Source organism: Oncorhynchus clarkii, chromosome 5, assembly GCF_045791955.1.
Source record: "Oncorhynchus clarkii lewisi isolate Uvic-CL-2024 chromosome 5, UVic_Ocla_1.0, whole genome shotgun sequence".
In the NCBI taxonomy this organism is placed as follows: domain Eukaryota; kingdom Metazoa; phylum Chordata; class Actinopteri; order Salmoniformes; family Salmonidae; genus Oncorhynchus; species Oncorhynchus clarkii.
In genome coordinates, this window is record NC_092151.1 from 22,021,571 (window position 1) to 22,036,287 (window position 14,717).

At 44.3% G+C, this 14,717-nt stretch overlaps 1 protein-coding gene across 3 annotated transcripts in view; it reads left to right on the forward strand.

Moving 5' to 3' along the window:
• Positions 1-14,717, forward strand: part of LOC139408524 (homer protein homolog 1-like) — a 41,110-nt gene that overhangs the window by 23,230 nt on the left and 3,163 nt on the right. For 2 of the 3 annotated variants that reach the window (XM_071152513.1, XM_071152511.1), the window contains exons 2-9: positions 5,350-5,506; positions 9,853-9,984; positions 10,087-10,179; positions 10,618-10,701; positions 11,404-11,552; positions 12,391-12,550; positions 13,260-13,370; positions 13,448-13,528. In XM_071152513.1, the coding sequence (XP_071008614.1) occupies positions 9,883-9,984; positions 10,087-10,179; positions 10,618-10,701; positions 11,404-11,552; positions 12,391-12,550; positions 13,260-13,370; positions 13,448-13,528 (780 nt within the window). In that variant the 5' untranslated portion in view covers positions 5,350-5,506; positions 9,853-9,882. The remainder of the gene's footprint in view (positions 1-5,349; positions 5,507-9,852; positions 9,985-10,086; positions 10,180-10,617; positions 10,702-11,403; positions 11,553-12,390; positions 12,551-13,259; positions 13,371-13,447; positions 13,529-14,717) is intronic. The other variant, XM_071152512.1, reaches the window with a different exon arrangement.

Consider the following 14,717-nt stretch of genomic DNA (forward strand, 5'->3'; position numbering starts at 1 on the left):
CCTCTTCATCTACACTGACTGAAGTGGATTTAATAAGTGACGTCAATAAAAGATAATTGCTTTCAACCGGATTCACCTGGTCAGTCTGTCATGGAAAGATCAGGTGTTAATGTTTTTTACCCTCAGTGTATGTGTTAAATAATACCTAGCAAGGCCCCAGACCCACCACTCCACTATGCTAACTTAATTAACTGGTTAAGACCGGGAGGGACTGAAGAAGAATCACAGTAGTAAGAATGAAATGAAACCAGCTCTGAGCCACCGCTGAGCAATTAACTGTGTTTTCCCTTGTGGATCCCTGTCAGAGCCCGGCAGATCGACATCTAGGGACTGAATCTCCATCAAATGAGATCCGTTTAAAGGCACAACACTTGGCTGCCATACTGCAGGCTGCTGTTGTGGGCTCTTTAATGCTGAGGGCAGAAGAATCAGCTATAATAGTGTTTATCTTTGAGGGACCACTGGCTGGATGGTGAGGCCGATCTGTGGGGGAGTTCTGGAGGGGAGCTCACTCTGGCCAGGCCAGAGCCGCACCCCAAGGGCCCGCTCACTCCTGGTTCAGTTAACCCAGTCCAACCAGGGTTTTGTAATGCCAAGTATGTTTTTAATGGCAGTTTCCATTACAGAGGTGTATAACGGAAAAGATAATGATGTTGAGATGGAAACCACAGCCCAACACTCTGAAACCCATCCTCTTGTGGTTTTCAACCTCTGGTTTGTGAACCTGCACTAGTCCCTCTAATTGTTGTCTGACACTATGTAGTTATGTCTAATGTCAGCGGGTCTCCAAGAAGAAGAATCATGGCTTTGACGTGACAGTCAAGGCTAATGTGTTGAGTAGCCTACAGTTAAGACTGGCAGATATGGTAAGCGGTTTGAGTTACGCTGAGGATGTAGGGATGTCAGTTACTCCACCAGGAAGAGGAAGTGTTTCTGCTTTGTGTTTTGGGATCATCATCAGCGGGTATCCAAGATGGTAACCAAAGCATGCTGGGACATAACATCATGCCATAAGGACACACAGACCCTGCCCTGGCGTTTCCTGTTATAGTAGGTTGGCAACCTATGAGCTGTTAGCCTGTCAGTAACTTAACATAGCAGGTGTAAATTATTATTATTTAAACCCTGAGCAGGATGCCCACATTCTGGTCCTGATCCCGGGAGGTTTTCTTCTGCACTGTTCAACCAATCCAGTACATGTGGAGGAGGAGTTAAGATGGAGTGTCGTCTTGTTAACGTCCAAAAGCAGAAGACAGAGGCTGTCTTCTATTACCCTGAAAACCAAATGTGCCCTCCCCAAGAAAGTTATGGGCCCACTTAGTTAATGCTAAACTGCTATGGTTCTTTACAGTTCACATCTGTCTTGTTTTTGGTTTAGTGATTTACTTAGTGTTTACTTGGAAAATTACCCACAAATACATCTGACCTAAATGCAATGTTAGCATATGGGCAATTTCACAGTATTGGATTTTTCATTTAAAAGGTATGCCAAACCAAAAACATTAATAATTTCAAAGTTTAACAAACCACACAACTCTAGGGACAAGGACTACTTGTAACAATTTACACTGAACATTTTTCAACAAACACATTTACTGGTAGAGCTGTTCAGATGCAAATTTTGGTAACAGAATTTCTGTAAAATCTTCCTCAGGTTTTTATTTGATCTTTTATGTGTCCACATTTTCCAAAACTCTTAAATATCTGTTCTGAATTAAGATTCAAAGATGTCTGCAGAAAGAATGGTGTCAGCTATGACATGACACATTGACTCTGAACCTCATTCTCTTCATGGGGATGTGTCCTGAATAGCTACACAAAGCTATACTTATGCAATATCCTTCTTTGCATATTTGGGTATTATTCTACACACTGGCCTCATATGAGGGAGCGAAATGTGAAAGTATCTTTAAGATGTATTGGTTTTTGGTAATGTAATTACAAGGCAATGTTTCTAAAACTTACAGAAGGCAAGTCATTTCTCCAAAACTAAGTAGCGTTAGTATTAGTTGGCAGCAGAGTTGGGGTCAATTCTATTTCAATTCCAGTTGGTTTAGAAAATAGAAAATAAGTTCTTCATAGAAAAGCATTACACGATCATTTGGGTTGAAATTTCATTGTATTTCCTGAATTGAAATGGGGTTGACCCCAACCCTGGAGGGGTCTTTTCTTCAACGTCATTGTGTTTTGATGTATTTATAATACCTTTTATTAAGACTTTCTGGGCAATGTTTTCTAAGACCCCTTTTTCATCTGTTTGACCAGAAATCAAAGCCTTGGTTTATTCCAAAGTTTTTAGATGGAACATGGTTGAAAAATGTATATATGCCTTAATTGAAAACAATGATACACTCTTAGCTTTTTATTTGGCACGCTCCTTTGAACTTTACATGTTGGTGCTTACGTCTCCTTTTACATATACATGTGTGTGTAGCTGTGGAAATGTGTCCAAATCCATGCTTTCTGAATGGGGCTCCTGCTCCTCCCTGCCATCTCCTATCAGGGAGAATATATTCAAATGGCTTGTGATTGAGGGGCAAATTGCTGTCATAATAACATGTGATTCATAAAAAGCAAAGTAAGCGCTCTACTTCTCCTAACAGAACCAGTTATGAGAACAATGTGCTCGTTCATGTCCAGAGCTTTTCCCCCTAGTTTTATACAAGGGTCTCAAAGAGTGTAGGCACATTATCTAAGGCACTGTTGCTCACGGGTAAATTATCACTCCTCTCCCTCTCTCTCTCTCTGTCTCCCTCTCTGTCTCCCTCTCTGTCTCCCTCTCTGTCTCCCTCTCTGTCTCCCTCTCTGTCTCCCTCTCTGTCTCCCTCTCTGTCTCCCTCTCTGTCTCCCTCTCCGTCTGTCTGTCTCTCTGTCTCTCTGTCTCTCTGTCTCTCTGTCTGTCTGTCTGTCTCTCTCTGTCTCTCTCTCTCTCTGTCTCTCTTTCTCTCTGTCTCTCGCTCTGTCTTTCTCTCTCTCTCTCTGTCTCTCGCTCTGTCTTTCTCTCTCTCTCTCTGTCTCTCTGTCTCTGTCTCGCTCTGTCTCTCTCTCTGTCTCTCTCTTTCTCTCTCTCTGTCTCTCTGTCTCTGTCTCGCTCTGTCTCTCTCTCTGTCTCTCTGTCTCCATCACACTCAATATATTAAGCCTACACTTATTTATGATATATGGATTTTGAGGAAGTATGAGACATTTAGCAAATTCCCGACAGGAAGACTTCTACCCACCGCTTGTTGTTGAAGATGTGAAGAGGCTTCTAGCCCAGTCAGTCCCAGCCATAGATATGCCGCTGGCTATGCTATTAGCTTGCAGTACTTTAATCCAAGACCTTACCTGAGCGCTGCTTTCCTCCATAGTTATGTTTGGAAGCTGGGCCAGGACAGTTGTCTGATCTGTGTATGTGGACCCAGCAAAGAGACTACCAGGTCACCTTTGGCTCATCTGATACAGCACTGCTACTGCAGCCTGACTCTCATGGACATCTGCCCCCTGCTGGACTGTTGGTATAACCACATTCACTCATTTTCTTGGGAAAGATTTAACAGAGTTGGTTTGGTAAACCATGCTTGTGTGATTAGTAACCTTGCTTGTCCTGAGGACTTGCATTAGCACCCAGGCCTAATGCCTAGGCTTTAGCTCACCTTGCTAACACTGTCATGCGAGATTCAAACCCAGTTGATCACATACAGTACATTAATGGACTGTATTCTGGATTGTGTACTTTCTCTGTGTAAAAGCTTAGCTCCACTTTCCTTTGAACTTTTGCAGAATCAGTGCGCAGCTTTCAAACCTTATTGTTCCTATTTCCCCCTGACTCCTGTGTGTGATATAATGGGTGGATAATGGATATAATGTGTGTGTGCGGGGTTGGGGCTCTCATTGTTCAGCTCTTTGGTGGAAAATTTGCATATCTGCCCTTCCTACTGCTGCTTTTAAAACTCACACTCACACAGGCAGGGCGGTTGAAGTTAGACCCACTTCTCTCCAGCTAATTCTCTCTCACTCTAACACACATGCTCTTTCTCTCTCCCATCCGCACCTCCAGCCCTTATTCCATCAGTTCCTTTCAGTCTTTTATCCCATTTTCTTTTTTTCAATCCTATATTGCCTGACTACCCAGACTCCTTGCTGCGGCCAAACGCTACGCCACGCTCACAGACGTTAGTTTCTTCTCCGCAATGAGTCTGGATCGGAGTACCTCCCTGACCCTTCACTGAATGTGAACACTTTCGGGGCCATCTGATTGGTCCAGCAAACGATAGGTTGGGCCAGAGCCAGTCACTGATGATTTTGTTTTGTACAACAGCCATCGTCACCAGAAACCACTTCAGTAATGGCAGTCTCAGACTAAAGTATGTAGCGAACGACAGAGCAACCGAAGAATTACAAGAATGTAGTGAGTCGTCAGGCAAATATCACTACTCTCCTATTATCTCCCAAGTAGCACAGTATAGGTTGGCTACTTTAATGCTACCAACCTATACATTGTCAAAGAAAATTATGTTGAAGAACCACTTCCTTTTATTGAACCTTTATATAACTAGGCAAGTCAGTTAAGAACAAATTCTTATTTACAATGACGGCCTACACCGGCCAAACCCGGACGCTGGGCCAATTGTGCGCCACCCTATGGGACTCCCAATCACTGCCGGTTGTGATACAGCCTGGAATCTAATCAAGGTGTCTGTAGTGACACTTCTAGCACTGAGATGCAGTGCCTTAGACCGCTGCGCCACTCGGGAGCCCCTACTTTAATATTATATTTATCAGGCAGCCCTAACAGTTTAAACGTGCCCTGTGCTGGGGATGCATCATCTTTAATGAACCTCCTCTCTATTGTCTTGACGAAGGCACGTTAACTGTAATTAATTAATGGACTAGTAGAAAATCGTTTATCCCTGTTGCTCCTGTTTTAGTACCTTAATGTACCCAGCCAGTCAATTTGATTAACTTCAACATTACATCCATTCATTTCTAGTAAGTGATTTCTGTCTGTGGCTAAGTAATGTTTGTCTTTCTAGTGCTGGTATTAAAACTCCTTGTTAATGTTAATGGGCTCCATCTGGATTGAAGATATCACACACAAATACTGGAACTGAAGTGTGTGTGTGTGTGTTTCCCCCTCCCAGTCATGGCCAGTGCAGTGTGCTGTAGGTGACAGTGAAGAATGGATGTGTGTAGCGATCTCTGGGAGGCTGTGTGTGTTACCTACCACACACACTCCACACTCTTACCTCAGCCCTCACACACTCCCAGTACTTTTTTTTCCCATGGCGCAGCTGTGCGAACCAACAACTGGGTGGTGAGTTTAATTCCTATATATATACTGACCCCCCCTCCCTGTCTCCCCTACAGAGAGCAGCCTATCTTCAGTACGAGGGCACATGTCTTCCAGATCGACCCCACCACCAAGAAGAACTGGGTTCCCACCAGTAAACACGCCGTCACAGTCTCCTACTTCTACGACAGCACGCGCAACGTCTACCGCATCATCAGTCTGGACGGCTCTAAGGTGTGTGTTTTGGTGTGCGTGTGTGCGCAGCGAAGTTGTGTAAAAGAGAGGGAAGATATACAGTGTCTTCAGAAAGTCTTCACACCCCTTGACTTTTCCCACATTTTGTTGTATTACAGCCTAAATAAAAAATTATGCTAAAGTGGAATTATGTTTTTCAAAATGTTTACCAATTTAATGAAAAGCTGACATTTTATTGAGTCAATAAGTATTCAAGCCTAAAGTTCAGGAGTAAAATTTGACTTAACAAGTCAAATAGAATGGACTTTGAGTGCAATAATAGTGTTTTACATCATTTTTGAATGACTACCTCGTCCTTGTACCCCAAACATACAATTATCTGTAAGGTCCCTCAGTTGAGAAGTAAATTTCAAACACAGACTCGACCACAAAGACCAGGGAGGTTTTCCAATGCCTCACAAAGAAGAGCACCAATTGGATAAAGGAGGGCAGACGTTGAAATCCCTTTGAGCTTGGTGAAGTTATTAACTACACTTTGGATGGTGTATCAATACACCCAGTCACTACAAAGATACAGGCCTCCTTCCTTTTTTATTTCATTTATTTCCTTTATTTAACCAGGTAGGCTAGTTGAGAACAAGTTCTCATTTACAACTGCGACCTGGCCAAGATAAAGCAAAGCAGTGCGACACAAACAACAACACAGAGTTACACATGGAATAAACAAAACATAGTCAATAATACAGTAGAACAAAAGAAAACTAAAAGTATATACAGTGAGTGCAAATGAGGTAAGTTAAGGAAATAAATAGGCCATGGTGGCGAAGTAATTACAATATAGCAATTAAACACTGGAATGGTAGATCGGCAGAAGAGGAATGTGCAGGTAGAGATACTGGGGTGCAAAGTAGCAAAATAAATAAATACCAGTATGGGGATGAGGTAGGTAGATAGCCCATCTGTAAACAGCCCATCTATGTACAGGTGCAGTGATCTGTAAGCTGCTCTGACAGCTGGTGCTTAAAGCTAGTGAGGGAGATGTGAGTCTCCAGCTTCAGAGATTTTTGCAATTTGTTCCAGTCATGGGCAGCAGAGAACTGGAAGGAAAGACGAGCAAAGGAGGAGTTGGCTTTGGGGGTGACCAGTGAGATATATCTGCTGGAGCGCGTGCTACGAGTGGGTGCTGCTATGGTGACCAGTGAGCTGAGATAAGGCGGGGCTTTACCTAGCAGAGAGTTGCCAGAGAGGAAGGAAACCACTCAAGGATTTCACCAAAACATTCTAATAATTTAGCAGACGTTCTTATCCAGGACTTATAGGAGCAATTATGGTTAAGTGCCTTGCTCAAGGGCACATCAACAGATTTTTTTTCTCTTAGTTGGCTCAAGGATTTGTTCCAACAACCTTTCAGTTACTGACCCAATGCTCTTAACCGCTAGGCTACCTGTTGCCCTACATCTACACTGGAGTTGCTTACCAAGAAGACAGGTAATGTTCCTGAGAGGCTGAGTTACAGTTTTGAATGAAATCTACTTGAAAATCTGGCAAGACCTGAAAATGGTTGTCTAGCAATGATCACCAACCAATGTGACAGAGCTTGAAGAATTTAGAAAATAATAATGGGCAAATGTTGAACAATCCAGGTGTGGGAAGCTCTTAGAGACTTACCCAGAAAGACTCACAGCAGTAATCGCTGCCAAAGGTGCTTCTACAAAGTATTGACTCAGGGGTGTGAATACTTATGCAAATTCGATTTCTGTATTTCATTTTCAAGAAATATTAGCACATTTTTCTGAAAAAATGTTTTTACTTGGTTATTATAGGGTATTGTGTGTAGAATTTGAATTCAGGCTGTAACACACCAAAATGTGCAAGAAGTCAAGGGGTATGAATACTTTCTGAAGGCACTGTATACAGTGCCTGGTTCCCCCTCAGCAAGGGGAATAGGAGTGGCAACAGGAAGGCTCCCTCAGGCTCAGGGCACGCCATGCTATACATCCCTTAGAATCAATCATGGATTGATGTACACAGACTACATACAGCACATGAAACACACATCTGTACTTGTGTACAGTATTCCCTCTCTTTCCCACAGGCAGACTTGACACATTTGACCGTCCCTACAGACACGGACAGACAGAACCAAAGATTGAAGGAAGTTGTAGTTTCACTCAACACACACACACTACATTTCCCACGTGTGTGTGTTTCCATGGCCAATGGTAGTAGCAGAGCCCATGGTTGGTAGTGGCATGGGGGCGTTGTGGCCTGTTCTGTCGTAACAAAAATGATTTTAGTCTTCAGAGGGGTGCAGAGGAGGAGCTATTTTAGTACTGCAACGATATGTAAAGCGCTCCACACACACACACTCTCTACACTGCTTTGCATGTGACCCTTGGTAAAGCTAGCGAATAGGTGAACTCAACTGTGGTTACTGCTACTGTGCTGAGCTGGAAATAGCAGGGAGAGGGTGGGCTGTGGTGAGGTGCTGCCTGCCTGCCACTCTAGGATACACTCGTCATCAACATCCACACAGCCCGAAGTGACTAAACTCAGCAAAAAGAAACCTTTTTCAGGACTCTGTCTTTCAAAGATAATTAGTTAAAATCCCAATAATTTCACAGATCTTCATTGTAAAGGGTTTAAACACTGTTTCCCATGCTTGTTCAATGAACCATGAACAATTAATGAACATGCACCTGTGGAACGGTCATTAAGAGACTAACAGCTTGCAGACCGGTAGGCAATTAAGGTCACAGTTATGAAAACGCAGGACACTAAAAGAGGCCTTTCTACTGACTCTGAAAAACACCAAAGAAAGATGCCCAGGGTCCCTGCTCATCTGCGTGAACGTGCCTTAGGCATGCTGCAAGGAGGCATGAGGACTGCAGATGTGGCCAGGGCAATAAATTGCAATGTCCATACTGTGAGATGCCTATGACAGCGCTACAGGGAGACAGGATGGACAGCTGATCGTCCTCGCAGTGGCAGACCACGTGTAACAACACCTGCACAGGATCGGTACATCCAAACATCACATCTGCGGGACAGGTACAGGATGGCAACAACAACTGCCCGAGTTACACCAGGAATGCACAATCCCTCCATCAGTGCTCAGACTGTCCACAATAGGCTGAGAGAGGCTGGACTGTTGTAAGGCAGGTCCTCACCAGACATTACTGGCAACAACGTCACCTATGGGCACAAACCCACCGTCACTGGACCAGACACGACTGGCAAAAAGTGCTCTTCACTGACGAGTCGCGATTTAGTCTCACCAGGGGTGATGGTCGGATTCGCAATTATTGTCGAAGGAATGACCGTTACACCGAGGCCTGTACTCTGGAGCGGGATCGATTTGGAGGGTCCGTCATGGTCTGGGGCGGTGTTTAACAGCATCATCGGACTGAGCTTGTTGTCATTGCAGGCAATCTCAATGCTGTGCGTTACAGGGAAGACGTCCTCCTCCCTCATGTGGTACCCTTCCTGCAGGCTCATCTTGACATGACCCTCCAGCATTACAATGCCACCACGCACAAAACGAGCAGTATGGCTGATTTCCTGCAAGACAGGAATGTCAGTGTTCTGCCATGGACAGCGAAGAGCCCAGATCTCAATCCCGTTGAGCACGTCTGGGAGCTGTTGGATTGAAGGGTGAGCGCTAGGGCCATTTCTCCCAGGAATGTCCGAGTACTTGTAGGTGCTTTGGTGGAAGAGTAGGGTAACATCTCACCGCAAGAACTGGCAAATCTGGTGCAGTCCATTAGGAGGAGATGCACTGCAGTACTTAATGCAGCTGGTGGCCACACCAGATACTGACTGTTACTTTTTTTTAAATTTTTTATTTTGACCCCCCCTTTGTTTAGGGACACATTATTCCAGTTCTGTTAGTCACATGTCTGTGGAACTTGTTCAGTTTATGTCTCAGTTGTTGAATCTTATGTTCATACAAATATTTACACATGTTAAGTTTGCTGAAAATAAACGTAGTTGACAGTGAGAAGACATTTTTTTTTTTTGCTGAGTTTATATAGACACACAGAACTTTACATAGAACTAACAGGCCAACAGTGTGCCTCGCCCACCATCCTCTCTCCCTCACCCACTGTGGTCGATGCCAGTAGAGTCAATCAGCCTCACTGGGGCCTCTCCTCTCATTGACGGCTTCCTGTTTAATAATCAATAGGGGTGTATCGTGCACACACACAAACACACACATGCATGCACACACACACACACACTTTTCGTCTGACACAAACACAGATAGATAACACAGTTATTGTTGCTGAAGGAAACCGTTCAGAAAACAACAAGCCCACTCATCTTTTAGGCAAATGGGTCAGCATTGCTTTTGTGATTCATACAACTCCTCTCTCCTTCCCCAGGCAATCATCAACAGCACCATCACCCCCAACATGACCTTCACCAAGACCTCCCAGAAGTTTGGCCAGTGGGCCGACAGCCGAGCCAACACCGTCTATGGCCTGGGCTTCTCCTCAGAGAACCACCTGCTCAAGGTACACACACACATCGCCAAAGTTGAGCTCACAAACACACCACATACACACACACAAACTAGTTTAGTCAGTGTTGTCTGTGTCATTGTGGTTCTTTCTCAGTTTGCAGAGAAGTTTGCAGAGTTTAAAGAGGCGGCCCGATTAGCCAAGGAGAAATCCCAGGAGAAGATGGAACTCACCAGCACCCCCTCTCAGGTAGTCCCAACAACACACACCCCTACCTCAGATGGGATAGTTCACCAACACCTACTTACTCACCTTAATTAAAAATAAACCTGTTTCCTCACATTAAATGTAGCTTTTGGACCGGTATAGACTGCAAAGCACCTGGTGTTTTTGTACACAACCCACTACTAACATGAACATTCTGTTACCAGAAAACAATGGGAGTGAATGGACCCCAAGTGATTTAGGTATCACAGGAAGTGATTGGAAACACTACCTGCAAAGCACTACTCATGGATGAGACGTTAAACTAATTCCTAATGGCAGTGTCTGAAGCCAGTACTCTCATGGCAAGACTATAGTGTGTTAACTCCAGTGTCCTGGCTAAACTCCCAACCTGGCCTAACCATCCCCAGGTTTCAATTGGCTCATTCAACCCATCTCTTCTCCCCTGCAACTCTTCCCCAGGTCACTGCACTAAAAAAGAATATGCTCTCAGTACCTCACAAAGTACCTCCCAGAGTACCTCTCAGAGTACCTGTAAAAAAGAAGGTAAAATGGAATCCAAATCATTGTCATCTGACCCCAGTCTCCGATAACCCTCCTGCTTTGCCCTCTTACTCCAGTCCAGTGTTGAAATCCCCAACTACCCCAGGCTAACACTCCAGCCCTTCAGGTGGTCTCCCCACAATGTTGTCACTGCTGTAGAAAAATGGACCAAACAATGTCCATTATACAGTATAGTGTATATTTACCCTAGAATTGAGGTGTTGAATGGCACTGTTCCACTCTTTGGGGAGAACCCTGCCCTCCATGGATTAACCAATTTCTCCCTCTCTCCCCCATCCTAATATCAGATTAACACACAGATTAATGAATCCCTTCTCAGTCTCAGATGAACTCTGATCTCCCAGTGTCAGCTATGCTCCCATAAAGCGATGTTTCTTTTTTCAAGTGAGAAAACAACAAGCTCACTTGAAAACACATAGGCCTACTCACTTGAGAGAAACAAAAACTCACTTGAAAACACATAGGCCTACTCACTTGAGAGAAACAAAAACTCACTTGAGAACACATAGGCCTACTCACTTGAGAGAAACAAAAACTCACTTGAAACATCACTTTCTGTGGAGTGTAACTCATTGTGCAGGTATTCTCTCCACATTACATCAATATTTTATTTACTCAGCAGTTGAGAACATACAGTTCAACTGTATTTCTGTTCCTTTAACCTTATTGTTTACATCATGCCAGGAGTCGGCCACCGGTGACCTGCAGTCACCTTTGACCCCGGAGAGCATCAACGGCACTGATGACGAGAGGGGCACCACCCCTGAAATGCCGCAGCACCCACCCGAGCCCCGTCCCGAGCCGTCTCAGAATCAGCTGCCCTTCTCCCACAGGTAAGAACAAGGCTCTGAAGCCAGGGGCTGGAGTAGGGTGTCAAGCACAAAGATAGTTCACCTCAGTGGGCAAGGCATGGTTGGTCAGTGGGCAAGGCATGGTCGGTCAGTGGGCAAGGCATGGTCGGTCAGTGGGCAAGGCATGGTCGGTCAGTGGGCAAGGCATGGTCGGTCAGTGGGCAAGGCATGGTCGGTCAGTGGGCAAGGCATGGTCGGTCAGTGGGCAAGGCATGGTCGGTCAGTGGGCAAGGCATGGTCGGTCAGTGGGCAAGGCATGGTCGGTCAGTGGGCAGCAGCACCGCGTGTGCGTGGTCTGCTCGCACCTGGATGTGTTGAGTCATCCATCTCTTATTCATGTGGTCCCAGAACCCTGGACAGCAGTTAAGCATTATATCAAAACACTGTAGTGCTGATTTTAATTATTAATTACTAAATAAATGGAGAATGTATTTCACTCCCCCACCCCTTCGTATTCCCCATACACGGTTCCCACATGAGTTCCACTCTAGCCTCTGAGGTCAGTAATAGCCTCTGAGGTCAGTAATGCTGATGAACATGAAGTCGAACATGTATTTTTACATTGGTGCTGGAATGGTTCATAGTCTTTAGTCAAATGACAGCATTGTTATTTGTTGCAATAAACTCAGGAAAACAATGATTGAGTTTATATCAGAGATGGAGTCTTGATCTTGCAGTCTTAAGACCAGTCGTGACCACAAAAAAGCAGTCTTGGTCAGTTGGTCTTGTCATGTGTCTCAAATACACTGGGTCTGGGTCTTGGCACCTATGTTTGGGTCATGGTCACTGAAACTCTGCTGAAGTGTCTGTCTGTCTCCAGTTCGTCCAGTATTAACAAGCACTGGGAGGCCGAGCTGGCAGCCCTGAAGGGCAACAATGCCAAGCTGACAGCAGCTCTGCTGGAGTCCACAGCCAACGTCAAACAGTGGAAACAACAACTGGCTGCTTACCAGGAGGAGGCTGAGAGACTACACAAACGGGTAAGGCTGACTTTATAAAGGGATACTAGAGAGAGACTACACAAACGGGTAAGACTGACTGACTTTATAAAGGGATACTAGAGAGAGACTACACAAACGGGTAAGACTGACTGACTTTATAAAGGGATACTAGAGAGAGACTACACAAACGAGTAAGACTGACTGACTTCATAAAGGGATACTAGAGAGAGACTACACAAACGGGTAAGACTGACTGACTGACTTTATAAAGGGATACTAGAGAGAGACTACACAAACGGGTAAGACTGACTTTATAAAGGGATACTAGAGACTACACAAACGGGTAAGACTGACTTTATAAAGGGATACTAGAGAGAGACTACACAAACGGGTAAGACTGACTTTATAAAGGGATACTAGAGACTACACAAACGGGTAAGACTGACTTTATAAAGGGATACTAGAGAGACTACACAAACGGGTAAGGCTGACTTTATAAAGGGATACTAGAGAGAGACTACACAAACGGGTAAGACTGACTGACTTTATAAAGGGATACTAGAGAGAGACTACACAAACGGGTAAGACTGACTGACTTTATAAAGGGATACTAGAGAGAGACTACACAAACGGGTAAGACTGACTGACTTTATAAAGGGATACTAGAGAGAGGCTACACAAACAGATCAGAATTGTTACACAAAGAACATAAAAACGATATGATTACCAACACTGTGTATGTCCTCAGGTGACAGAGCTGGAGTGTGTTAGTGGTCAGACGCCAGTCATCAAATCCCAGAAGACTGAGCTCAACCAGACGATAGAAGAACTGGAGTCAGCATTAAAAGCCAAGGAGGAGGTGTGTGTGTGTGTGTGTGTGGGGGGGGGAGAACATTTAATGTGAGCCCTGTGATTGTATATTTTCCCTCCCTGCAGGAACTAGAGAGGTTGAAAGAGGAAGTGGAGAGTGGTAATGAGTTCCAGACTCAGAAGGAGTCGCTAACACATAAACTACAGGTGAGACTAATGAACAACACTACTGTATTGCACTGCACACGACACTGGGCCTCAGATATCTGTTTTCACTGCAGTGTGTACGTTTGTGTTTGTTGGTTTGTGCGTGTGTGTGTTTATAAGTGTGGGTGTGTGTTTTATAAGTGTGGGTGTGTGTTTTATAAGTGTGGGTGTGTGTTTATAAGTGTGGGTGTGTGTTTATAAGTGTGGGTGTGTGTTTGTCTTTACAGTGCCTTGCAAAAGTATTCAGACCCTTTGGAGTCCTTCATTTTATTGTGTTACAAAGTGGGATTAAAATGATTTTAATTGTCTTTTTTTGTCAGCAATCTACTCAAAATATTATAATGACAAAGTGGAAGAAAAACTATATGTTTTAAGATTTATACACATTTGATTACATAAGTATAGTCATTGCATAAGTATTAAGCCATTTTGATCAGGCAAGTCTAATTTAGTAAAGGAGTAAAAAATCAAATAAGTTACATGGACTCACTCTGTGTGAAATAATAGGGCTTGACATGATTTTTGAATTACTACCTCTTCCTCTGTACCCCATACAACATATGTAAGGTCCCTCAGTCAAGTGTTGAATTGAGGGACCTTACAGTATTGAATTGAGGGACCTGTGCTTGAAAGTCAAACCATCTCAATTGGGTTGAGGTCAGGTGCTTGTGGAGGCCAGGTCATCTGATGCAGCACTCATCACTGTCCTTCTTGGTCACATAGGCCTTACACAGCCTGAAGGTGTGGTGGGTCACTGTCCTGTTGAAAAACAAATGATAGTCCCACTAAGTGCAAACCAGATGGGATGGTGTATCTCTGCAGAATGCTGTGGTAGACATGCTGGTTAAGTGAGCCTTGAATTTGAAATAAATCACAGACAGTGGCACCAGCAAAAACACCCCCACACCATCGCGCCAACTCCTCCATGCTTCACGGTGGGAACCTCACATGCAGAGATCTTTTGTTCACCTACTCTGCGTCTCACAAAGACACTGCGGTTGGAACCAAAAATCTCAGGTGCAGTTAACTCTAATGAAGTTATCCTCTGCAGCAGAGCTACCTCTGGGTCTTCCTTTCCTGTGGCGGTCCTCATGAGAGACAGTTTCATCATAGCACTGGATGGTTTTTGCGACTGCACTTGAAGAAACATTCAAAGTTCTTGAAATGTCCCGCTTTGACTGACCTTCAT